We start from the raw sequence: 27,956 nt of genomic DNA on the forward strand, positions 1-27,956 counted from the left end.
GACAGTGGAACTGGAGGTTCCCTTGAACAGCTTTTTCTCAAGCTTTCAACCACAGCAAGTGGTGTTTGCTCAGATGTCATGAGGCTGAAGGGGGAATCTAAAAAATTGAGGTCATGCTGAAAGCTCCAGCTCTAGGGGTCATTGTGGACAGTGAGAAAAGAGTTTTTAATTAAACAATTGTTCCCAATATCAGGAATAAAGTGTCATGCTAAACCCGATGAGCAGAAATGTGCCAACTTTGGTTGATGCTCGGTTCTGTTGAGGCACAAGACAACAGGAGATGAGGTAATGATTCACACTAGGGGATGAGGAGAGGAGATAAAGCGAGTGAGTGGAATCAAAGTTAGACACTTTGTACGTCTAAACTCCTCACGGAGATATTATGGCAGCATAATAATGTTCTGCATGAGACCATCTATATTTCTGTGTCACTTGCAGCTTCATGTTTTTAGTCTGATCACTTTTATTCTGCACTGCTAGACATTGCACGGTATCCGCCAAGGCTTCAAAACCGAGCCAGGCTGCTGAATATTTTAAACGGTTAAGTGGTTTTTTGTGTTTTCCTAACAAATATTCAGGAGTGCAGTTTGACCTGTGAACCTGAGACCTCATTCTTCTGTTTGAAGATTTTTGATTCACAGTCACAGCACAGTGATTCTTTAGCTTTATGATTACGGCACTTAACACACACAAAGGCAGTAAACACAACAGTTCTTTTTAAAGTTATTTAAAGTGCATCAGCCCAAAGCATGAAAACAGACTAAAGTACACAAACGTATGTGTTGAGTGTGGCCACTGTTTTAGGCCTGTAGTGCATTTTTCCATTGATAAGACCTTAATCTCTCTGCAGGTTTGTGGCAGCTCATCCAGACAAAGTACTTAAGACCCCAGAGACTCGCCATCCCTCTCTCCCTCTGTCACACAGATAAACACAGCAGAGAGTGCAGAAAGAGGGGAAAAGATGGAGACCGAGCATTGAAAGGAGGTCAGACACAGAGAGAGAGAGACAGAGAGAGAGAGAGAGGGGGAGACGGAGAAGTGTGAGAGGGAGAGTCGGAGCCAGTGGAACCACATTGTTCCTGTCTCACACATTCAGGCTTCACCTACAGCTGATGCTCCCTGCAGCCAGGTCCTTTCACAACTTATCACGGTTGCCGAAACGACTCCCCACAGCCAGGAATTTACTGCCAAATCTAATAATTACTTTGCAGACCTTGTGACTACTGCATTATGGGAGTGCACACATACAGTCTCCAGTGACTGTGACCCCGAGTCAAAATTGTCAATTTAATCATAATTAATAATGGCACAACTGCAGCATTTCAATCCTGCAAGTCAAAGTCATTGAAATTGCTTCAAGAACCCCTGGACTATATTGTCTGCAGGAAGTAATCAATTTTGGACAGGCCTCAGTAATTCATTAATATACCACCTCCAGAAGAAAAAGACGAGGGAAGGGTGACTTTGTCTGCAGGAAATTTGTCTCCCCACACTTTCTGGGACAGTTCTGGATGTTTGATATTCAGGCATGCTTAAAAATTGAGAAGTACAAACATCCTGCCATTTATTTATTATATATATATTTTTATAATCCCAACAGCCTAAACTCATTTGTTCTAGTTCTACAGTTTAATCAGGGTGTTATTTGGGTGAAATGATGAGCTGCACATGAAATATGAGGTGAGATGTGTACTCCTGCTCTGAAATGTTATGGAATTTTCTATCCTTAGGTTATACACGTCACATGTGGGCCTTGAGGTCCTCAGCAGTATTAGTTGTTTGGCTCTGGTTGAGAACAGTAGGTGCCAGTCTATCTCAACACTGTGGTGGCCAGGGTCGAACAGACCTGTTGCTGCCTTCATAGACATAATAGATAGCTTGCTGACAGACATCTGTGTCTCCAGACTAGAATATGTTGACAATAACACCTCCATGGGTAAAAACATTCTCTCTGGCTAATTCTGGGGTGTATAGTATTTGTGGTGTTATCTTGGAGTTTAAAGTCTGACTACCAGCATGAGTTCGTCAGAAAGAGACTGAGTCAGCCACTTCTGATGAACTTTGAGAGTGTCTCTAATTCTTCTTGGCCATGCGTCAATAAATAATACAGCATAAGACATCAGAGGCTCCTGAACACTTTCTTCCTTCCTGACCTCAACATTGACCTTTGACTTCAGCAATTTCTCCACAACATGAAGTATATGTGAGGGTCTTCTTTTAGAAATGCCAGTTAATAGGTGAGAAAAACCGTAAGCGTGGTTTTAGTCAGATCATGGACAAATCTGTCCATAGGTCATAATAACATCAACACAGTTAAGGTACAAATCAACAAGCAGATGATTCAAACCTCGTGTGTTCATGTTCTTACCTTGAAAGCTCCCAACTGCCAGGTAAAGCCAGGTGAGTGCTGGGATAAAGAGCAGGGCGAGGGAGGCCGCCAGGAACTTCCTGCGCCCGCGACACATTCCCAGCATCCTCTGGACCGAAACGAATGGAAAGAGAGGTAAAGTGACCTCTATGTGGGTAGCAGCTGTTGTCCAGGCTGATTCATGGCACTGGGAGAGATAGAAAGGAGGAAAAAGGAGGTCAGAGGAGGAGCAGACATTTGACGTCCTGTTAGAAACGAGTACAGCTCAACCTCCTGAGACCGAAGACGCATTAAGAATCAGTTACTCAACACTGGAACAGGAAAGACATTAAGAACTACAAATGCAGGCAGGAGAGCTGCAGTGCAACTCTCAGCACAATGGACATGCCAGAGTGTTCTGATACAGGGATCGAACAGGTGTTTGAACATGTGTTCATCTGTATGCATGAGCAGGGTGTGACACCCTTCTGCACTGCACCTGATGTTTGTTCAAAGACTGTTCGCTGTTACAATAAGCAAACCAGCAGCAGCTCCACGGCGTGGAAAAAAATATAAATTTTATTCCTTTATTCCTCCCAAAACAAAAAGCTAATTTTCATCTACACAACAAACATGCTGGAGACGGTGTGGAGAGCAGAATGCAGGTCACACTTTTTTGGGAATGTACTAAAATGAGAACTGATTGGAATGGGAGATATTTCTGTGTAATCTGACAAGGGAAAATGAACAATAAGACGACAGATATTCTGCTGACTGTGACCAAGAAGGCAATCACCAGGAAACGGTATAGAGAGGACTCCTACTCTGAACACAGTCGAGGAGATACGCAACACGGAAAGACTCACGTACATATTGAGACGCCAACAAGCAAAATTCAAGACGAAATGTGAAAAATGGACAGAATACAAATCTCACTGCAGACATTTAAATATTATCGAAGCGTATTCCACTGATACTGTTGTTCTTTGTTTTACGCCGAAAATGAATAAAATTTGAGTTGAAACAAAAAAGCAGCCTTAGATTGTCCTCAGATCTGAGTTGTGTAGTTTGATCACTTCATTAGCTTCAGTGAAGCAGCTCCATGCATTGGCTGCTGCTCGATGTGTTTATACAGCAGTGTTTTCAGGACTTCAATTACATTTAATTTGATCATCTTAAAAGGAAAAATTGATTTTTTTAAACCAGATCAGAATTTTAAAGAAAAGTGTCTCTCTACATTCAACATTTAACCAACGGTTATTATTCATTAATGCACATTAATATTTAGTTACTCATTTTGATTTGTCTGATAACATTTTAAATAATTCAATAATGGTCGGTTTCTGGGCTCACTACATGTTTTGTCAGTCTCTGGTACAGCCTAAGCACTTCTATTGATTTGATGAGAACAAATAAAATATTATGGTTCAATAATTGCTGGTGCCTTTAACACAGATTACAAACAATGGTGAAATTAGAAATGTGCAGTCAAATAACAGAGCCTCTGCGTGGAGCCAACTTATCTAGCTCATTCAATAATTCATATAGAATATGAATGAGACACTCCAGAAACCACGGCCGTTCAACCTTTTTTAATCTGCCAACCACGTTAAAAGACTCGTGTTAATACATGTTGCATAAATCATGCAGTCACATATTAATCTGACTTTGATGACCTAAACTAATTTGTCAATTTCTAGTGCAATTCAGGGCACAGAGTAGCCTATAGAAGACTCATTACACGATATTAGTGGAAATCCTCTTTCTGTTACCACCACATTTGTCCAATTAGCCAGTTGACCTCATTTGATTTTTAATCTTCACCAGAGACTGCCCAGGGATGAAACATAATACCTCTGGCCGGCACTGCAGAGGCTGGCACAAATACAAGCCAGGATGCCAATTATCATCGTGTCAACCAGTAAAAAGTGAAAAGTATTCCAGCACTGGTCCCGGCACTCACTGAATATCCAGGGTTTGGGTGTGTGTGTGTGTGTGTGTGTGTGTGTGTGTGTGTGTTAGACGGGGTTAAATAAGGCTAAAGGAGATTGAACGAGTCTCTGAAGTGTGACGAGCCCTGCTTTGATAGGAGGACTATGACTCATTTCAGAGGCTCCTTAGCCTTTGACCCCTGTGTGATATTAGCTCTCTACTGGATACTGTGATTTACATTGCAAATGCTACACTGGAGACTTTTATTACCATATTCAAGTGAGGTGTCAGAGCACTGAGTAAGCAGATCCAGTCATGCAGGGATGCATTAGGATACGACGCGGGTTGCAGAGCTCAGACTGAAGGATATTTTTGGCCTTGGCCCGTTATCAGCTATCAGCATAGTTAAGATATGACACAGCTTTATAACGGAGTCTATATATTATAACAGGGCGGCAACATAGAGACAATGACAAAACACTCATTCATACATTTAACCCACTTATATGATCCCCTTCGTTAGAAATGAACACAGATCATGTGAAGAATCCAGCGGAATCCAACCTCGAGCCCATTGGTGGACGGCCATCCACCATTTATTTGTGATATCTACTGTTGACCTGCTGTCTCCCCATAAAGATCCCATGCCCCTCGTAAAAAAGACAAACACATTTAGTGAATAAACCCTCCTGTGAAGTTCAGGGTGACACAGAGCATGTGTATGTTTTTCCTAAAACTAGAGTTTTGTGTGTAAACGTTTCACCAGTTTACACTTACATGGTAAATGGACTGTACTTATATAGCGCCTTTCTAGTCTTCCGACCACTCAGAGCACTTTAACAGTACGAATCTCATTCACACACATTCATACACTGATGGCATTGGCTGCTATGCAAGGTGCCAACTGCTCATCAGTTTTAGGAGTTAACCATTCATACACATTCACACACCAATTTTGGATTCAGTAACCTGCCCAAGGACACTTCAATAGCAGACTGGAGGAGCCGGGGATCGAACCGCCGATCATCTGATTAGTGGACGACCCGCTCTGCCTCTGAGACACAACCACCACTTAGCCATGTAGTTCAAGTATGATTTTTTTCAGTGTTCATTTAAATATGTCTTTTCTGAGAGAACATTTAATGAGATAGAGGGAGGGGGGAATAACATTTTGTTCCACCATAATTTCTTGCGTCATTATTAGATATCACGCACCATTAAAGAAATATTGGAAACACATACAGTATATTTGTGAAGGATGTTTTTCAGTTAGTAAGGATATGCCAATACCACGCTCAAGCTCGATGTGTGCAGGATTAAAGCTCCTCTCATGTTCCATGAGTTTAGAAGTGAGAATTCTATAGATGCTTTTCTGCTTGAGAGGCAATCATTACTGTGTTGGCTTCTCAAGCACAAATAGTCCATATAATTCTTCCTCAGCTGCTGCATCCTCCACTAGCCACGTTCTTCAAAGACAAACAGTCCATGAACTCTAACAATTGAATGAGGCATCAACACAAGGTCTATATCACTCCTTCATTTTATTTCTCGGTCAAACCTAGTGTATACCATAAAAGCCCCAATCCTCCCTAAAACTCACAACCATTTATTATGTGAGACGGAGATGAGCTATGAATCATATCAAATTTTTTCTAATCTTGCCTGGTACAAAAAGTAATGTGATATCCATAGCCTGGACTCAAATTTATAGTCATTGCTAGAGATGTCAATGGTGAGCCTTCCCTCATGCCTCAACAGTAAGTTAATAGAAAATGGAATTTTATATCCACAGCTCAATAGTAAATTGCTGTGTGTTGACACTAAAAGTGATGAGCGATGATTACGGGAGCAGTGGTTTATTGGTTGAAAAAGGCAATGGGGAAACATGCTGAGAGAGTCTGATTGAATTGTTCTGTGAGAACAGCGCTGCAGTGTTGCTGGGAAAGGATGCTCGACCTCCAGAGGTGAGGCAGAAACGGTGAGACACAAACGGTGAGACACAAACGGTGAGACACAAACGGTGAGACACAAACGGTGAGACACAAACGGTGAGACACAAACAGTGAGACACAAAGGTGAGACACAAACGCTGAGACAGAAACAGTGAGACAGAAACGGTGAGGCAGAAACGGCGAGGCAGAAACGGCGAGACAGAAACGGTGAGACAGAAACGGTGAGGCAGAAACGGTGAGACAGAAACGGTGAGGCAGAAACGGTGAGGCAGAAACGGCGAGACAGAAACGGCGAGGCAGAAACGGTGAGGCAGAAACAGTGAGACAGAAACGGCGAGACAGAAACAGTGAGGCAGAAACAGTGAGACAGCGTGCCAGGCAGACCGGCTATTTCCTACACTTCAATAATAACCCTTTGTCATAATCTACATTAATGAGGACACATGGAGGTGAATCAGGTTTTTTCATGTTAACAGTGGATTCTCCCAGATGACAAAATGCTGATTTTTTCTGTCACACTATCCATGGTAATAATTTGGTTTTATGTGTGCAGGTTTTCAGATATCTGTGTCTGGCTCCTAAATTCCACCAGGAACAGCTGCGATGCGTTCCGGCTGTGCCGTGGCCACCAGAGATCACGGCCATTCTAGACGGACAATGTTTGACTCTACCACAAGCTCGAGAAGATCAAGTTGGCTGAATGTCGGATACAGATAATTTACCTGGAACAATGAGAGAATCGGTTGATTATTCAATGACCTAATTTTGATCCATGAGTACATTTAACTGACAGCCTCTAGAGTGCTTACCCATAACACCCTTTGTCTACAGACAGGTTCAGACATTTAAATCCATGTAATTCCCACCTAAAATCAACATTTGAAGGGTTGTCTTTGAACCCTTGTCATGTCTGACACACTGTGTTTGGGGATGTGAAAAACATTTTTTAAACATAGTCTTGATTCACTCCAAAATACATATTTACTGTAATCTGCTCCATCTTGCCAGGAAAGTAATCTCACAAAAAGAAGAGCTTTCCAGCAGGGAAATAATAAGATGTATTAAAGCTGCTCACCTTAAAACAATTATGGATTATGTAAATTAATAAGTGGACAGGGTTATATAATATGTTAAAGAAGATGATGTGGGAGGATTATGAATAAAATAGCTTTATATAATCAATATCTTATACTGGAGAACAATTTGAAAAACAAAATTCTGTTGAGTTCGATTTTTATGCTGATTAAAACTAACATTGGCATGCTAATTCCAAAATTGCAGTCAGTTTTTTTTTAGCTGTAGTAAGACTTGCCAGCTGATTATGATTGGACTCATCTACAGCGACGTGGCAACTTGTTTATTCAGTCACAATTGAGACAGTGCGGTGAGAGGTGTGTGCAGCTCCCAATAGGTCAGTACTATCAATATCTGCACACAGAAGGCTATATCATAGTAGGAATGAAGAGGATTTGAGCTGGCTTATCTCTTAACCTTGTAACCATGTTGTAAGTTCTATTTGGTTTGATGCTGTTTTTGTAGTTTTCAAAGCTTGTCAATATTCCATCTTAGTGTTTTATTAACATAGGTATATATTTCCTTTGTTCCAGATCATGTCTGCTCCTGCTACTTCTTTGCTATATTTGTGATAGTTTCACCATTCCAAGTCAGAGGAAAACAAACATCAGTGCATTTGTCAAACAAGCATATTTTGCATATTTTAAAGTAAAACTCGGTGATCAATACAAGCAAAGGTTGCAGTGACACTACGAGCATTTTTTGTACATTATATACACACAAAAACTAAACTAAACATTCTCACCAGGAATTCACACTGCTAGAACTCATAAGTATTGACAATGGAGGCAGAATGTGCACATGGACCAGCTGAGAAGAAGAGAATGGATGCAACCTTCCATTCTCTTCTTCTCAGTGTTTAGAGCTGGATAGATGAAAAAGAACTGCATATCACAGCCACACAGAGATGATAGAGGAGAGACCTCCTCTTGACATGATAATCAAGAGTGTCCAGAGGTCAGAAGAGAAGTACTGTGGACTAAACGGCTCCTGTCTTACCCACGGGGGGGAGGAGAATATATTGATCGTGCAAGGGGGAGTTGTCTTCCATTTCATTATGTTACCTTAGCTGTACACTCATCAGTATTCTGTTATTGTAGGGGGAGATGTGTGCACTGCAATGCAAAGAAGGCTGTGCAGTATGTATGTCAATGGAGCTTTAGAAGCACATAAAGCCATTAAAGAGGAGAGAACTCACACAAATCCTCCAGCATGGTGGAGGAGCTTCTCATGGAAATCAGCTTACTGTGCCGAGGAGGTCCACCTGGGAGCTGTTCCTGATGCAGTGACAAGATTTTACATTACCCTAAACCCAACACAAAAAGACACCCTGAGTCATGAAGATTTGTGGAATCATTTAGGAAGAAACCAAATCTGGAATCCGAGCTCAACCCGCCGCATCACGGTTTACCGCAAACTGTTTCACGGCGTCAGGAATTAAAGGATAACTCTGCATTGTTGGAACCCCAGTCTTATTTACACTATTCTTCCTTTTAGTAATAATAAGATGGTAGTCATGAGGAAGAAAGTACATCACCAGCACAGAGTCAGACTGGGTAACACAAGCAGAAAGAACCATTCAACTGTTTTAGTGCAATAATCATCTTCCCTCACTGAATTAAGTTTAGTTTGAGTTTCTATGTTAAACCAAATTAACTGAAACCAATGGTGAGGTCAGTGCACAGTTCGTTGGACCGGGGAACTGGTGAAGCAACACTATGAGAGGACAGTCAAACTCAGCACGGTTCAGGTAAACCTGCATCTTTTCTTCTGGACTGGAACAAAATCATTCAGTTCATGTTTTGCCCTGTCGGACAGCTGGCAATGCCGTAAGTCTCAGCGATCATTACATTCCTTCATCTTGACAACAAATCATTCTCTAGTACTATGTCTGTCGTGACACAATCCAGGAGCGATGCATTAAGCCAGCACCTTTAATTAATGTGGAGATATTGAGCTAAGTTATCACAAACTGATCAGAATCAAACATGCAAGAATTTACTTTTTTTTTTTAAAGAGAGAAATGAGTTAGAGCAGTTATCTGGGAATAAATACATTGCTGCTTTTCCCTGCTCTACTTTATGAATCTCTTTGGAGTTTTAGACTGTTTAAGATGTTAAAGATGAAACAATTAGCCATTTAATCAAAGAAAATAAATAATGTTAGTTCCACCCATAAACAATACACAAGGTTAGAAACAGCATTGGACAATATATAGTTATTTAGGAGGGAAAAACGTTTCTGTGCATTAAAACTTCAAGGAGTCATTTGACATTTTCTATCTAATAGAAATGGACAAAAAAGTACGAGAAGAAGACTCATGAGACAGTAGAGATAAACCACAATTACCCTTTAAATCTCTCACCACATCACCACTTTTCAAGGTTGAATTTGGGATGCAGAGTTTCTGTCACCATGGAGACCTACAATCTATTCTCTGAGTGCACTCAAAAAGAAATGGTTTGTGAACACTTTGAACTCGGCCGATCCTCCACATCCACCTTAAATCTCAGAAAACGTTTGCCGTTAAACCTCACTTATAGTTGTGACAGGCAATTCTCCGAGTCGAGAGGTTGGTTATCACTCAGACAGACATCTTCCAGTTACATTTGGCATTTTAGCTTCTTTTCATATAAAGCAGCACTATACGTTTATACTACAGCTCCAAGATTAACTACTGTTTAGTTGGGAGGGACACAGACCTTTAGTGGCCCAGATGAAGCAATTAATCATGTCCAACTCTGTGCTGGAGGCCAAGCAGAAAGGATTAAAAAAGAAGCCTTCCCACTGAAACATTCATCTTCATGGGGACTTTTCCCTCCTCATCTCTGGCTACAAGTTCTTTGGTGTTGTCAAAAGCCAAGCCGCACCGTTAGGACAGGGAAGGACTTTCAGATTGTGGTCTGTAGTGCAAATGTGACGTGTCCAACTCCATCACTGTAAGTTTAATGGCACATAATCTGTGTGCAAAGTAAGGTGTAAAGCGTAAAGGGGTTGTATGTAGGCTCTTCATTAATCATAGGTGTGTTCTGGACATAGTGCTGCTGAACGTCCCTGTGGTGTAGCAGTGTGTAGATTAGGGCTGTGCAATTAATCAAATTATGATCACGATTTTGATTTTGTTGTCAAACGATCTCAAAAATCATATAATTGAGTTTGAACGATTGATTTATTTTCCACTTTTCATTACACAATTTCTGAGAGACACGCATGCGCAATACATTCCATTTCTCGCGGCTCCGCTGACTAACAGGATAGCCCATACTCCTTCACGCAGCTGAAGAGTGAGGAGGTGTGTCGTCTGGTGTTCAAAAACAGTGAGTGAGATTTAAAGCAAATGAGAAGAATCCGACGAGAAGCAGCAGCACATAATGTTCAAGATTTGCTACAAGGTAATAGCTGCTCCTCTTGGTAACACTACAAAGTTATTCAACCGTCTCAAAGAAAAGCACAAAGTCACTCACGACGAATTAATAAAGAAACAAAAAGACAAAGCCAGTGCCACAACCAGCAAGACGTCAACGCAAACTCAGTCATCGATCACAAACACACTGTGTAATGCGGCTCCTTATCCGACAAGTTCGGAGAGGCACAAGACATTAGGCTACGTTTACACATAGCCGGCTATGTTGAGAAACGAATATTTCCCTCCCTCTGTTTTCCAAAATAACATCGTGCACATAGCATCGTTTTCAAAAAAGTTTTCGTTCACATCAACCCACATAAATACGCCATCGAGCGCCATCATAACTACGCCAAGCCTATGGGAGGCTGCTTCCATGATCATCGTCATAGTGAAAGGTAAACATTGGTCGCACTTTTGGCGCATCAGCCGCCTAAAACTTGATTCGTTTTCAGAGGCAAATTCACCGTTTGTGTGTAAAAGATCGGTACAAACGAAGGGAAATGTCTCCGTTTTTTAAAATACCCGTGTACGTGTAAACGGGGCCTAACAGCTGCCCTTGGATATTTCTTAGCTAAAGATATGCAACCCATTAATACAGTCGAGGGTGAGGGTTTCAAGAAGATGCTTATTGATGCTTATGCTTATTATTATTATATTTATTTTGAGAATTTGCAGAGCAGCTGGATCCATAGTTTATTTTGGATACATTTATGTTTTTCTATGCCTTATTTAATGTTCCATAAAGTATATTTATTTTATTGATTTAATGCTTTATGCATTGCAAAACAGCTGTAAAGTACATATTTGTAGCCAAAATTTATTTTCAATTTGAATGTTTTGCATAAAGAATCAATAACAAAGTGTATTTTGAGAGAGAGAGAGAGAAATGCTGAATAAATGCATTGCGAAACTCAAAATTAATTGTTTGAATAATCGTGATTTCAATATTGACCAAAATAATCGTGATATTGATTTTTTCTATAATCGAGCAGCCCTAGTGTAGATGCATCTTATTGTCTCAATTTAAAAAAGCAGGAAAATACAGCAAATACTACTACGCACCGTGGTCACCGCAGCCATTCTAATCAGTTTTCAGGCTATCCACGAGATTTTTTAACCTTGCTGAGATTTGAGCCCATTTAGACAAAAGAGCATTAATGAGTAAGGAAGCAGCAAAGATAGAAGCACACTGCAGCATTAAGATTGTCCTTTATTGGAAGTAAGTGTCCAAAGTATCAGAAATATTTTAATACTCATGCTGATATGATGCTTGATTTTGGGGAATGATGTCTTCATGAAAGAAATGAGAAATATTGTCTTAACAAGTAGGCCAGGATTGTAGCCTGAATAAAAAAAGCCTTCATTTACCAAATTCCACCGCACATGGACGCGTTCTAGTCAATGGACTACTCCCAGTGGGGTTTGAAGTCAGGTGCAGGACGGACCAAAACAGTGTCACTGCCACGACGTGACAGAGACATGCCTGGTGGGGTTTGGGGTTAGAAAAACTGTCCAAACTCAGTCCACTGTATAATGAACATGAACAGACATTAGACACATATGAATCATTCTCTTTGATATTCAGAATGAATATTATCATTGAACCAGTTTGGTTTCTTTGTGAAAATGATTTTAATAACTGATCACAACATGCAGAGCATGACTCAGAGACGATTTTAATGTCCTTTTACTGCACCCACCACCCCACCCCAAGCCCCAATACACCTCAAAACACATGCCATGGGGAGAAAAGTAGGGCATGGCACTAAAAACAGAAATGGTGTCATCCCCATGGAACCTGAGGCCTGTCAGGGTGACACTTACAGCAGATTCTAATAAGCAGTGACATAAAAGATCAATGCTGAACTACACACTGATAGACCACATTAAAAACACACGTCATTCCTCTCAGTTACAGAGTGCACAGGGCAAACAGTTGAACCATTTCTCAGTGTACAAAACATCCACATAGCAGCTTCAAACACACACACAGTGGCAGCAGGTCATAGCAGCTGTCACCGATTGATGATTATTTCATGAGCAACTTGATGACAACACAAAAATAAACTTGTGTGTTGTCTGGTTAAAGATCTCTCTGCAGCTGGTGTGTGCACTCAAAGAAGCAGCTCTGCTCTGTAACGCCGCTGTACAGCACAGAGTGTGTTCAGTACCCACAGCATCACTGAAGCCTGGGTGTGGTCAGAAGTAGGGCTGCAAAATTCTGGCAATTTTCCAAGTCAGAAACTTTCCATGGGAACTAACGGGAATTTATGGGAATAAAGCAGGAATTTACAAAATTGAAGGTTGGCCGTTAATAGGGAACTTAACTTTAGTTGTGGAAAATATATTTTAACACAATATTGACTAATATTGACTAAAACAACCAGATGCACATAGCACACTGCTTACTGCAGGGCTATTGAGGCCACGCCCCCTATCGCACAGGTGATTTCTGTACCTGGACCACACTTTAGAGCCCAGAGCACACAGAGACTATTGAAGACACACATTTGAGCTTGTGGACTGCATAATATTGTTCAATAAAATAATTCAAACTTGATAAAGTTCTACTTACAAATAAATCTGTTTAAATGTTTTTAATTGTTTTATTTAGCATGTCTGCTTATGACAAAACTAAATGTTTCTATTTATGTTTGGATATGATACAGTTTGTTTAAATTAGCCCCAATTTACACTTAATACACATACATTTCCATTAATTCACATATATTTCCAAAATTCACTAATTTTCCAAGAGATTTCTGGAAATGTACTGAAAATTTAGTCAGAAGTGTGCTTTGCTGCACCTGTAACCACACCCAACAGGGATGTCTCAGGGTCCGTACATTACTGCAGCAAGGTGAGAAAGTAAACCACTAGGTCAGATTCACACAGAGCGTTAAGTGAATCAATTGAAGTGTATAAATGGACGTAATGAACAAATAAAGCTGTGGCATGTCTCCAAAGATTCAACAACGTCAACTCAAGCGGTTTCTTGACTCGATACAAGTATCACCACAGTCCCTTATCAGCTCTGTCGGATAGTATCAAGCTATGTGTTACAAAGCAACTTAAGCAAACACAGACGGGTCATCCCTGTGTGTTGGTAAAGCCTCTCCACCTCCTCCACCTCCTCAAAACACAAATTGTTTTATCAAGGTAAATAAATCCTGTTGGTATCTCTGCTCCCTGGAGATACAGCCGAGCACTGTGGTTTGTTACAAACATTCAAAACAAAGATAAAGACAACAAGCACATCCAAACAAGCTCTGTTCAATTAAAATATGAATCATAATTACCCTTGCCGTATTATTGTCCTTTTCCACCATTATGTTGTCCACTCTGGAAATCCAATTATTGTCCAACAACACAATGTACCACAGTTGCACAAATACCAGGCGCTGAATCAACACAATAAATAAAACATTGCGAGCTGAGCAGACTTCGAGCAGAGCTGCTGTTCATGATATCCAGCTGGGCCGGACCGGGCCAGGCCGGTTTCATTTGGTGTTTCAAGTTCTAAGCTCTGTGCCTCTTACCCAATACCATCTGTGCCATCACCCCAATACAGCAGAGGTGAATGAGTTTCTGTGTTTGTGGTGCTCACAGCACGACGTGGCCTTTGATTTATTTTGTCTGCAGAGGGATCTGCTTCTCATCCCGGATGTTTAAACATGTTTCAGAATGGACAGAGCTCATCACACTTCAGACACAAAATTCACCATTTAAAGAGGTCTGAATCCTCTTCACCTGCATCTCAGCTCAGGCTGGGCTTAAACTCTGAAAACCTGACGTGACAGAACCTGAATCAAAGTCTGCCAAATCTTAGACCAAAGTTCTGTTTTCACTTGCTCACTGACAGGCTCATTCAACAAACTGACTTCTTGCACTCTTCCCACTGGCCACTGCGTGTGACATAATGTGTACTGAGATCAGAGAGAGAAAAGCACATTTTAAGAAACCAACCTGATGTGAGCCTGAAGCTTTATGCAACAAAACAGGCCATCGGGTTCAGGTCAGATAGCAGAAGTTTTGCAAGGATTTTACACACGAGCTCTGAAACATGGCAGTGCATGGACCCATGGACATGCACCATATGTTGAAGGCTTTAGCCCAAGGACGAGACACAAACAGAACAGGGACCCCACATGGAATTCATTTTTTAAAATGTTTGACATTTTACAGAGTTTTATTTCACCTCATTAACCTATCTATATACTGGGTTATTAGCTTTTATACACATTTATGATTGATAAAAAAAACTTCATGCATAATTATGTTATTAAATGTCAAGAGCTGTGTGTCTTTGGACAGCTCACATTCACCATTATTCCAGTGAAAATTGTTAGGCCAAAAATTGGCAGAACCCCTGCAGTACCTTTGCAGACCCCCCTAGGGGTCATGGACCACTGGTTGAAGAGCCCTGGTCTAAAAGTTACACACTGTATGAGGTGAAAGTTTGAATAAATTCTGTTTTATTCCCACTGAAGCAAACATTTGGATCTTTTCATTTGATCCTGAACTGTGAAGCACTTTGTAAACTCTATTTCAGTATGAGCTCTAGAAATAAATCAATGATCATGGTTTAGTGGTCGGGCTGCTAGGAATAGCCACAGCGGTGTTAGTGCTGCTGGAGAACCTCACAAATGCAACACAGTCCTCAACCTGCACTTGTTCTTCTCATTGACAGGTCTAATGAGTGGACACAAACTGATGTACAAATGGATGTCTGTGCGTACACAGAGACACTGGTGTATATACAGCAACTCATAGGTTATATGCTGTCCAGCATTTTGAGGTATTTTCATGAAATCAGGGATCTAATGCCTTCAGAGAGTCCTGCCTTCCTGCCAGGACTACAAGGGTTTGAGGCCTTTACCAGGACAGGACAGATATCTGTACTGTGAGCCAACAGAAAGGAAAAACACAGTGCGTCAGTGGCACACAAGCACAATGGAAAACTTAAATGGTGGAACAAGCCCATCAGAAAGAGGCAGGCAGCTCTGGGGGCTTACAGCTGAGTGGCAGCTGGGCGCAGTGCTTTTCTCTAGACATCCCATTGGGTCAATATGGAGCCTCCTCTGCACAAATCAATAGCGCATGCCCTTGGCAGTGACAACCTTCACACCGAAGCAGCAGAGGATCTGTGGGAGATACCTGAGATGAACAGGAAATATTTCTGATGTCACATGTAGCTGCACAAGACTTTGATATATGGATAATAACTTCTGCATGTCTGTCAGGTGCACACATTATCTACATGATACAAGCAGCTGGTAATATGTATGAAGAGAATGTGTTTTGGGGAAAGCAACCAGCAGCCACATTGGGGCAGTTTTCACAGTGGCTGCTGACAGAGACGATGTTATAGCCTTTATCTAATATCTGCTGATTACAGCGACACAGAGAAATTGAAAAGGCAGCACGGCGACAACACGGCACACTCAGGATGGAACGCTAAGAGAATTAGAATGAATCAAAGTCAATCAATGGGAAATAATGAATAACCAATTACATACTCCAATCAGCGGGCAAGCCACTGAAACATTCTTTTGTTTACTCGATACATCAACAAGTTGTGATGAAGAAATATTAGTTTAGTGACATTTTAGGAGCAGACTTTGAGCTAATTACTGCACCAGCTATCAGGGACAAATAGTTCATGGACAGGAGTAAAACCGTGCTCCAGCACACAGTGCCCGAGGTAGCAAGTTCTGTGTATGTACAGAGCTGAAATCATCAACCAATAAAACATATTTCATATAGATTTCATGGGAAATATTTATTATTATATATTAAGGGAATGTATACAAAATAAAGCAGTATTTTATATTAGAGACTGTTAATTGCGCAGTAAAACACTAATATTTACAGGTGGCAAAACAGCATTCATATGGTATTTTTACTTTCATATGGCAAAGAAACTTGTAATCATACGGTAAAATATGAAAGAAAATGCCAATTACAGCATTACAACAGTACTAATATCCTATTAGTATAATAACAGAATCTCTGTAACTGCTCTGGTAACCAGCCATTATTATTATTATTTTTTTTTAAATTTAATTTTACTGTGAAAACTGTTTTTTTTGTAAAACACATAATGTGTGTTATTTCATGGCAAAACCTTTATTTCATACGTCATTCATATGGTATTTTTTTCTCAATTATATTTTCATGTGTATATGACCTACTGTGACAAGTTAATTTCCCTAGTGTGGGATCATTAAAGTCTCTTTATTTTACTGTATTCATAAGGCAAAATTCGTAATAAAATGGCAACCTAAAATGTGACACCAACATCACCAATATCTTTTTACCATATTAGAAAAAGTTATACCCTATTTATAATGGTAAACTGATTAAATTTTTTTTTACTGATACCTAACGTTTCAGTTGCCTTTTCAGCTCGTCAAGTTCATGACTTCAGTCTGTGAAGTCTATAACACTTAGTGCCAAATTCATGCAATCTAAAAGATCCATCTAATGATTGATTTTTTACTTTTCATCCAGGAGCAAACACCACCTGTGTCTTATTTCTGGAGTTTGATGGCACAAAAGCAGGTGATTATCACACAATCCATGCACTGCATGGACAATGTCTGTCATTTGATCCATATGCAATATTCTGGTCTCCCTTAGATGCGGATGATCATTGTATGATGCTGATATGATAAGAAAATGACTGTATACAGGAACGCATACATTTTTTGTAGAAACTTGAACTAGCTGTTTGTGCTGTGCTGTGGTTCAGGTGAGAACTCTGCCTGCAAACATTAATAAATGATGTTTTCAAGGCAGTTTTAATGTTTCATTCATTCTCATTTAACTGACAGGAAATGACACTGAGAAAACCACTGAAGATTACACGGCTTTGAGGTTTGAATGCATGCACGTCTTTTTAAAAACAGAGAGACAAATGAAGACGCCCTTCAGCTGGTACCACGTTTAATATGCAGCCTGCAGTCAAAACAAGTGTGAAAGAAATGAGGCCAGGCAGAGCATCATGGGACATGCACCTTAGCCTTGTTACCTGGCTGAAGCCGATCTGAAGCTGTGGCTTTCCTTCCGTTAGCCTTCTGTCCAACTTCAGAATGAGCTCATTCGCTTAGCCGACACTTGGCTTGCTATCCTCTGGTCCAGGTGTGCCTGCGTGCCCGACGGGCCTCTCCTCAGACATTTGCATTTAAACTACACTGCTTTTAATCACATTCATCACCACTCGTCGCTATTAAAATGTCTGTTTTTAATCAGTTAAACCCAGAAGACAACACTGAGGCACCTGGGAGTCGACTTCAGCCACAGGCCATTCCAACATTTCCATTTGTCTTTGTCATTTAATGAGATTCTTTCATCTCGGTCCTGAACAGTCTCGCACACTGGTGCCTCACACAAACACGTTTCTTTTGCAGACAGTTAGAAATACATTTTGTCCTCATGACAGAGGAAGCAGGGTGCTGTTTGCTTAATTTTTTATTCAGTTTCCTGTAAAAATTGACACTATGAGCTGGTGTCCGTGCACACAACCTCTGAAACCAGCGCTGTCCAGTCTGACAAGCGACACAAGAGCCTGCTGAGCTGGTTTTCTTGCTGGCTGAGTCAGTTCAGTTAGATACACGGCTGACCGAGCTCGCTACTTAACAATCATTTAGGAAAAGCCACACATCACCTGGGCAGTGGAACGTTATGCCCTGTTGTTCTCAGAGGCTGTGCTCATTAGCAGGAGAACACTTTCTGTGGAGGGTCTGACCCATGTGTCTGAAACACAAGAAGAAAATTCATAAAAGGACTCATGTCTCTATCCAAATTTGATCTATTTGGTCCGATAACATGTAGAAAGTCTGGAAGAGCCGCATGATTAAATGATCACGGAACGTTAAAACTGGTGGAGGTCTCTGGGGAACATGGGCTCTGGGGCTGGTGGAGGATTCGCCAAGCTCAAGCCAAAGCCGGGGGTCTCTTCTTAGTGAGTGACACACAAACTCAAGTCAGTAAAGAGAGTGGAGCCTCCGTTCTTTAATGGAGTTGAAGTATTGTGTGAGTTTCACCCGGAGACTAAAGAGCAGAGTGGAGCACTGGACTCCAAATAAGCCAATCAACCAGCACACACTGAAGCACTTCACAGAACTTCCAGCCGACGCCAGTTGGGAATTGGGTCCACAGACGGTTAGATTTCAAAAAGCTCTGCCTCTGTACGAGTGTGGAGGATCAGCAGTGGTTTCAAGGGTCCTAGCCTTCAGCACAGAGGCGGCTCTCCACTGCTGGAGACAGAACGTTATTAAGAGAGCAGTGATACACAAATGTCATTTGTCAATGTCAACACATGCAGAGGACTGTAACGTGCTCACAAGTTAATGCAGTTACAGAGACGTTCTAGCACTCAAATAGCACCATATTCGGCATTTGGTGTGCAAGCAGGAGGATTGGTACTGCTGGAGATCAGATGGAAGCTAAAAAGTAATGATATCCATCAGGGCTGTATTATTGAACACTGAAACACAGGAAACTTATATCTTATGATCACCCATAATCACCTGTAAGTGTGTAGAAGGCTAAAGGAAATGGGCACCGTGTCAGAACATCACAGCACCAAATGAGGCCCGGTTCTTTCCTCTTGTTTCTGCTGGCTGCTCTGGGCTAAATGCTACTGAGGTCTAATTAGCTCCTCATGAACCAGATCCAGACCTGGCCTCCTCCACTGCTGTCCAGTGTGATCAATGCTTTGGCTGAGCGAGCTGTCAGGACAGGTGCTTGCAGTGCTCTACCATTTTATTGCTGACCTCTGATGAGGATGCACTAACGTGTGATTATTACAGTCAAACCTGAGAGTGACCAGCGGCTCATCTGCAGGTGGACTGTACTGTAAGCAGACCATGAGAGGCCATGGACAGTGGATCACTTTTATTATTCTAGTTTAAACAGAGTGATCTCAAGTCATCTTTGATGGATGCATTCTGCTGCTAAGACTGTTCAGTCCAGATTACCGTCCACGTTCAGTGTGATATTTATGTTTTGGTTCATTTAGATACTGATCTGATCTGTGCAGAACCTCCTCAACAACTTAAACATTATTCTGGGTTTCTCCTATACTGAGACAGTATGTTTCAGTGTAAAGTACATTCATGTACGGAATGGTATTGAAAAAAACGGTGGAAGTCAGATACTGTGCCTCAGTTTAAGACCTGGTTAAGGGAAAATTCCATACCGCATGATGGACAATCTTAACCAATTTTCAGATATATGGTGGCCTTTTCTGGCTCACCTTGATAAATATGACACTGACGAGCAAAGGAGTTCATAGAGTGCCATCCACCTTTCATTGTTTAGTACTTGTGCTAAGATTCTAATGTTAGTGATGCAGTACTGTACAGAATTATGCTTTTGAAATATGCCCTGTGTTTGTTTCTATTCTGCCTCTGTTTTCTGTCATTTACACAATTCTAATAAAGATATATAAAAAGAAAAAAAAAGAAAAAGAAAACCTAGTGACCGAATTTGGTGCTTCCTGGTTGAACTGTTTTTCATTGTGTATGATAACGGATTCAATAGTTCTTGAGGACATGCGTGTAATACTTCCATGTGTATTTAAAGCAACACTGCATAACTTTTCTACCACAAAATAACAGATTACAAATCATGTTGATGACTGAAAATTCCCAGAATCTTGCAACCCAAATTTCAAGAGTTGGAAACTTTCCATGGAAATGGAAACTTTCCATGGGAATTAACAGGGATTTATGGGAATAAACAACCAGGAATTTACAAAATTGAAGGTTGGCCCTTAACAGGGAACTTAAATATAGTTGTGTAAAATATATTCTATCATAATCTTGATAAAACAACCAGAATTCATGCAGGTCCACTTGAATATCTGCTATTCCTCAGTCACATGCACATAGCACACTGCTCACTGCAGGGCTGTTGAGGCCACGCCCCCTACCTGCACAGGTGATTTCTGTACCTGGACCACACAGCCCAGAGCACACAGAGACTATTGAAGACACACATTTGAGCTTGTGGACTGCATAATATTGTTCAATAAAATCATTCAAACTTGATAAAGTTCTACTTACAAATAAATCTGTTGAAATGTTTTTGCATGTCTGCTTATGACAAAACTCAATGTTTTGATTTATGTTTGGATATGATACACTTTGCTTAAATTACCCCCAATTTACACTTAATTCTCATGAATTTCCATAATTCCAATTTATATTATATTTCCAAAATTCCTCAGTTTATCTTCTGTGGAACACTGCCATAAAGTTTTTGGAAATTTGCCAGAAACCTTCCACCCCTTTTTAACCCTACTTGTAATTAGGTGAATGGGGTTTCTGTTCTCACACTATGTAATGAAACTGGATCATATTTTATGGAGAAAATGATTTCTGGTTTTCCCTCTGATGTCCTCCAGCTGCTCTGCTTCAACTCTCTGGGATTTACAGAGTTTATGATGGACAGTGAAGTAAACTGATGCCAAGTGTAGCTGCCGTTAGCTAATGTTAGCTCAGTTTGCTAACCTGGCTGTCCAAACTGTGAGCTCAGAGCATCGTTAGTTTGTGTTAGTGTTTGGACCACCAGGAAGAAGAAGGTTTACAAGCCGGGCCGCGGGCCTCCAACATGTGTTGGTTATTCTTACAGTGGAAATCTAACACAAAGAGTTGTGACAGCAGTCATCCACTGATACTACCTGCGCCATTTTGTAAGACACTGCAGTATATGGGACCTTCAGACCCTGAAGAATCTCTCAGACTGGATCTGTAAAGCCCTCACGTTACCAGATCAACTGAGCCCAACATCAGTACCGACCATCATCCTAGACCAGATTTCTGCACTTATCAGAAGCTTGAACAGGCCCAAAACTCCTGTAGTCTGAGCTCGGCTTACAGCATTTTATCCTAAGCCGGTAATAAAAACACCACACTGGGCAGTTTGTGTGTTGGATGCCTAAAAAAGGAAAGCAGCACTTAATGCTTTAACGTTACACATGTTAGTTTAACTTGCGAGTTGGACTGGACCTTTGTCTGTCTGCCCGTCAACACGGCATGGCACCAACCACAACCTGTGGGAAACACTGCATATTGTTAAAGACGGGATTTTATCTCTCATTTATGGGTGTGTCACATTCGGAGAGGAAAACCATCCTGTAATTTAGCAGTGGTCAGCGACAGCCAGAGGACTCGGTACAGTGACTGATACACCACACAGACGGTGAACAGAAATATTAACCATACAGTTTGCTGTTGTTAAGTATGAACAAGAAAACCTTCACCTTCTCTACGAGAGCACATTATCATAGACCGCTCCAAGCTCAGCCTCTCAACATGCTGTTATACAAAACAGAAATGTTGGTGCTAAGCAGCAGCCACATAACCAGCTTCTGAATTACTCCCACATGAGCGCCCACTGCAGAGGGAGGCCGGGAAGAAATGGTCCGTTCCATTCAGCCTGAATGTCAGAGGTTATTCCAGCAGCAGTCTCCACACCGCCTCTGTGCATCTGCATCGCAATCGCATGCTTTCATTCTGCTGGCTGTCTTCTAGCCATCTGACGCCTTCATGAACTCAAACACTCACTAAAATGTAGCCGTTTTCTCTGTTTACAAGCTCAGTGCTCAATGAGATACAATGCCTTACATATTCAAGTCCACCAGTGTGTGTACACATTTCATTCAACGTCACCTTTCAGCTTAACACTGCAAAATATTGAGCAGCTACACCAGTACAGCACCATGTGCCAATCCCTGCAACATCCAACAACTTTACACACCCACCCAAGACAACAGCTGATGATCCTATGAATTCTATGGAACCTTTGTGTGCCTAATTAATCACGTTTAGTTGACACAGTTCCATTTAGAAACCTCAGCTTCATCAAATCTTTGAAAGTTGACTGTTTGATTTCTTTTTTGCTTTTTCATGACCTAGAAAAAAACAAACTGAACATAATTTACAACACATTGACATCTGACACATTTCATTTGACTTTTTATTCCTTACGTGGTTTGCGGTGTGTGATATGTAGGACAGATAATCCCAGGATCAAAGTCTCAAAGCCAGGGGTGAACAGGAAACTTCCCACCCAAAAGCTGAGAGTGCAGACATCATAACAAGTGAGACATGTCTCTGTGATGTCTCCTGCAGTCATGATCTGATCTGAGGTGTGTGAGGAATGTGTCCTTACTGTACCTGGATTCACTGCACTCTGCTTCCAATGGCCCCCCAGACCTGCTGCGGTGTCACACGCACACTGTGGACAGTTGAGGCTTTATTTCAGCGTCACTGCTGGCTTCGAAATAAAGTCAAATGTACAACGTCAAACTCCAGTGTGAGCCGGCACATCATCTGGCCAATGAAAGCTCATCACTTAATGAGCAACACTTAATGAACATGTCTTGTCATGTCACAATTTCATGTCGCTTCATTATTGTAAAAGTTGATTTTTAGCTAATGAAAGACATGAAACTGCCAATTATGACAGCACGTAGGATTCATATTGTCCGGCACAAAGACACTCACCAGTACTTGGTGACAAAAAAAATGATCTCTGTAACAAGAGCAGCTGTTTGAAACCTCTCATTTAGAGTTTTTCAGAAAGGACTGAGGCAGATACATGACATGAATAATCAAACAATCTGCAGCTGTTTTCATACTTCAGCATTCAGGTCAGTTTGAAGCACTGAAAACCTGCACACAAGAATCAGTTAGATAATCAGGATGCAGCAGCAATAACATGGCATGCCTCTTGTTTGAAATGGAATGAGTGGAGTGTCTGATGGGAATCTGAGGTGCAAGAAATCCAGTGAGAGACAGGCCATCACGCAGTTCCAATTAACTCCAGTAAATGACTTGTTTATCATCTTTTCTACAGTGTAGTCACACTGCACCAGCATACAGTATGAAGAACACACACGGTCCTGGAAGAGGAGCTCAGAAACACCAACATGTGCCAGGACATACTGCACAAATCATTTTTCATTTTTCATGCCTGCTGTGGGACTCGTGGCGGTCTGTGGAGGTCAAAATGTTCTGTAGGATCATGGCTCGTGGGTCAGTGGTTTCAGAGTGCGAGCTTCTCTCCAGTGGAGGGGCATTAACTTCCAGAATTTCTCCAGTGATTACACTGTGATGAGTGCATCACCTGAAATGTGGCTGTTTAATGCCGCCGGGCTCGAACGGGGAAATCAATGAAGCAGAGGACAGAACAGGCTTGTTTGCTGTTCCACCATACATCCCCCCTGAGAGTCAGCCTCCACACTCATTAATGGAGACAAACACACATAATACTGATACACCGTGTATACCGGGACAGGTGGGGGTATCGATTGTCTTGGGATTGTCTAAAAGTTGTTGAGTCATTAGATGGAAGCGTCTAAACCTGGATGCTTCATTCTCTAAGGCGAGTGTGCTTCAGCACAGGTGAGCAGAGCAAGTTAAAGGTCAAAACCCGGCTCCATCTTCACCTGAACACGTATATCCACTGATGCTGAAGGGGAAGGAGAACGTTTACACTCAACAGAAACCACGAGTTATAAAAGAGAAGAGGAATTAACAATGATTAGAGTCGGACAATTCATTAATTTAACAGATGATAGGAAAACTTTCTGTTTTCATGGAGAATCTGTCTTTTAGAATTCTTAAGTGTCTTGTAAAGTTTACCGTTTTCATTTTGGACAGGAATATTGTCCAATAAAAAAGGTATGAGAATGTTTTCACTCTCTAATAAACTCCAGTATGGGTCAGGCTCTAACAGGATGTGTTATCGAAATGTCACCATGGCCGTGTTTTTGTTCCTAAAAACTCTGGCATTTGGGATATTTCATCTGACAACGGCAGCAGCTTAAATGTTGTTCAAATACACGTTTGATGGCAGTGACAGCACTGAAAAGAAAATGTCACAGATCAGTCAGAAAACACCAGATATCACAGCTACAGTCTCCAGATCATGATTCTTCCTTTCTGTGTGGAGTTCAGGTTCTCCTCGTGTCTGTGTGGGTTCCACTGAGGGTCCACAGACTGCTGAATCGATGGCTCCAAGTTGGCTGTAGGTGTGAACGTGAGGGTGAATGGTTGTTTGTCTCCATGTGTCAGCCCTGTGATGAACTGCTGACATACCCGGGGTGTACCCTGCCTCTCACCCAACATGAGCCCAGCTCCCACACAAGCCTCCAAAGCATAAGCAGACCACTGCATGCTGCTTTTTTATGTTTAATACAGTCACAAACTGATGGCCTGTGTGTTCTGGAGTGTCTGTCCAACTGAATAAGCAGAATGAAGACTATTCATTCAATCCAGTCATCCACATGTTAGTGAACAAGTCTGAATCAAGTCTTTTTTGAACGTTCACGACAGCTTTGAGCTTCTAACATGTTATTAAACTGAACAGCTTTCAATCAACCTGAAGACTAATCAATGGATGACAAAATGATATCAGTAATGACAATAATCATCCCCAGTGTGTGGTTTGATGTCTGAATAAAACACTGTCACATTATTTTGGACATTTCCATTTGTCTTAATTGAAGAAATCATCCCTGATGAGGCGGTTCAGTTGCTGCCCTGTGGTGTGTTGTTCTGCCTCAGTCTTACGCTCATGCTGATGCTTTCATACACGTGTATCAAAATGTTATGGCTTTACATGTTTCTGAGAAGGTGAATGCTTAAATGTTCTGACAGATGTGTCCTCTTACTGTTTAAAACTCTATGGGAAATGTAATGTCACAGTTCAGTTTATTCTAAATAAAAACAATGAGTTATTAAAGAGGCTGCAGAATGCAGCTGGAGCTGGTTTGGTCTGGTTTCAGCCAAAAAGTCGTCTGTGTTTCCAAAGAAAACTTTTGTGATAAACATAACTTACAATAACTAGAATGTACAGTTCCATACAGACACTGAAGGTTTGTTATTGATATATATTTGACGGTTTAATGTTACATTACGTAGAATGACTTGCTAAAACGAGCAGTAAGTGACAAGTGTTAGCTTAACGACGCCCTGTCACCGCTCAGCGTTTCCCGCTGTTACACTCTGAACTGCTCCCGTGCAACTGTTGCCATCGGCTCGCGCCGCTGTTACGTATGGCTGCTGGTCGATGCATCCGCGTGCTTCCAACAACACGCGCGAGGACTGGGAGGGCAGTAATAATAAACATACTAAAAAAAAAAAAAATTAAAAAAAATACAAAAAAGGTCTCGAGGTGTCCCGCGCTGTCTTTCAACAATTCCATAAGGTGAAGAGTCAGAATGCGACAGCCGGGGAAGTCAGAGGGGGGCTGACCGACCCCATGTGCCGCTAATCCCCCCTCTGTTTGGGCAGGAGGAGGAGGAGGGGGTGTTAAAGCAGCGTTTTGCCCTGCTTTCTGTACGTTTGGACGGCACACAGCCTGAACCTGCGCCGTTACTGTCTGCACTCTTGTTCAACAAACACACACACATACATATAAAGGCCTTAATGTGAATATAAGCACGGGGACTTTTTAAAGGTTGGAATAACAAATGACAACCACAAGTCGTGCCAAAAATATCGCGGGGGGAAGCGGTCTAAAGCAGCTCGAGGGCTGGCTGGTGAGCTAAGGTCGCCCGTGCTAGTGAACAACTGCGGATAGCACTCACCTGATGCGGAGGCTTCAAACTGCTGCTGCCTTCATCCGACAGACCTCCGTGAGAAATCCCCCGGTGCTGCTTCAGAGGGACGCCGCTGTCTGTAGGTCAGTCATCACCAGTTCTTGCGCAAAATGAGACGGTGGTCCGCCGCTCACTTGTTCCATGTAGTTAGAGCTTCACCGGTGTTTCACCGCTCCGACAGTCTCAGCCGTTAGCCCCGGCGAGCAGCAGGCAGCAACAGCGTAGCTGTTGTGTTTCCTCCGGGCTGGATAAAGACTTAAATCTCAGACAGGTCTGAGGCTGCGTCGCCACATAGCAGCGTCAGTCTCCTCTCGGTCTCATTAATAGCAGCGGGTCTGGATTACTGTGACCAGCGGGCAAGCAGCGACCCACAGTCGGGAGGGGAGAAGCAGAACCGCGGCGGCCTCGTCAGCAGAGCACGGAGAGCTCGGTCGGTGCTCCGGTTAAACCTCAGCTAGTGTAAAAAAAAAGAAACACTCTCCGACATCCCTCCGACGGAGGTACTCCGGTATCGTCCACGTCCTGCTTGTGTCTGAGTTTTCGGCCTCAACACAGCAGCTCTTTCTTCCTGACAAGCATCCAGCGTCCAATCACAGCACTGCATTCAGAGAGCGGGACGGAGGGGAAAAAGGAGTGGATCATAACGGACCGGAGTCTGAACCGGACCCGGCGACCTGGGGCCGAGGACCAGCAGCCTCATCTAACACCATACTGAATACGAGCCCCCAACCCAGGTTATTGGTTGATACGAAGAGGGTGTGTAATAATAATAATAATAACAATTCTTATTGTCTACAGATACATCATGTCCATATATTTATGTGTGTGTGTATATTATATATATATATATATATATATATATATATATATATATATATATATACACACACACACACACACACACACATTTTTAATATGTATATAGTTATTTTTTATGTTTTATGTTTTTATATTAGGATATAAAAGGAACAGTGTGTGTGATTTCACAGTGTGGGCCTAGTCGCTTATTGCAATCACTGACTGTATAAAGAATGGACGGTGTATGCATGATGTCACCCACAGGGTTCTGAAGAGCAGCTTTGAAGCTCAGAGTATGCTGCACTGGCTGCCTCCATGTTGGCTGTCCTGCCTCTTCCACCTCCTGGCTAATCTAAAAATCTGCAAAAACTTCGGCATCAGATCATCGGTGGACCTGAGGCGGGCTGAATGACACCTGGTTGCTCAAACAAGCTCATCTGTAATAACACCCACCTGTCAATCAAAGCGTCCACGCTCTTAATCCTGCATAACTTTAAGCCTTAAAATAATCTGAACAGGTGAGTTGTATATAAATCCACCCTCAGTACAGTTGCCATGAACGGGGAAATTAGCTACAGAGACCAAAACTGTTTTTTGTACCAGGCTGTAAACATGTTTATTTCTGCTGTGAAGTTAGACATTTGAACATGGGGACTTATGGAGTGACTCACTTCTGGAACCAGCCTCAAACAGTCGCTCAGGGACTTTTTGGCATGTTCTTCATTTCCCAGCCACAGTGGTTGCCACTTGATTGCAGCTCCCTGTCTTTAACCTCTGACTTGTAGAGTGAAGGAGAAACTATTACTAACTATTATCAACTACTATCCA

The 27,956-nt window shown here is 41.8% G+C and overlaps 1 protein-coding gene across 1 annotated transcript in view; it reads right to left on the reverse strand.

Annotated features, from left to right (window-relative positions):
• large1 (LARGE xylosyl- and glucuronyltransferase 1) overlaps window positions 1-26,887 on the reverse strand; it is a 102,646-nt gene extending 75,759 nt beyond the window's left edge. The window contains exons 1-2 of the mRNA XM_010741761.3: window positions 26,319-26,887; window positions 2,369-2,555 (exon numbers count right to left, since the gene is read on the reverse strand). Of these exons, the coding sequence (XP_010740063.1) occupies window positions 2,369-2,474 (106 nt within the window). The 5' untranslated portion in view covers window positions 2,475-2,555; window positions 26,319-26,887. The remainder of the gene's footprint in view (window positions 1-2,368; window positions 2,556-26,318) is intronic.
• Between the last annotated feature and the right edge of the window lie 1,069 nt (window positions 26,888-27,956).

Source organism: Larimichthys crocea, chromosome XX, assembly GCF_000972845.2.
Source record: "Larimichthys crocea isolate SSNF chromosome XX, L_crocea_2.0, whole genome shotgun sequence".
Taxonomy (NCBI): domain Eukaryota; kingdom Metazoa; phylum Chordata; class Actinopteri; family Sciaenidae; genus Larimichthys; species Larimichthys crocea.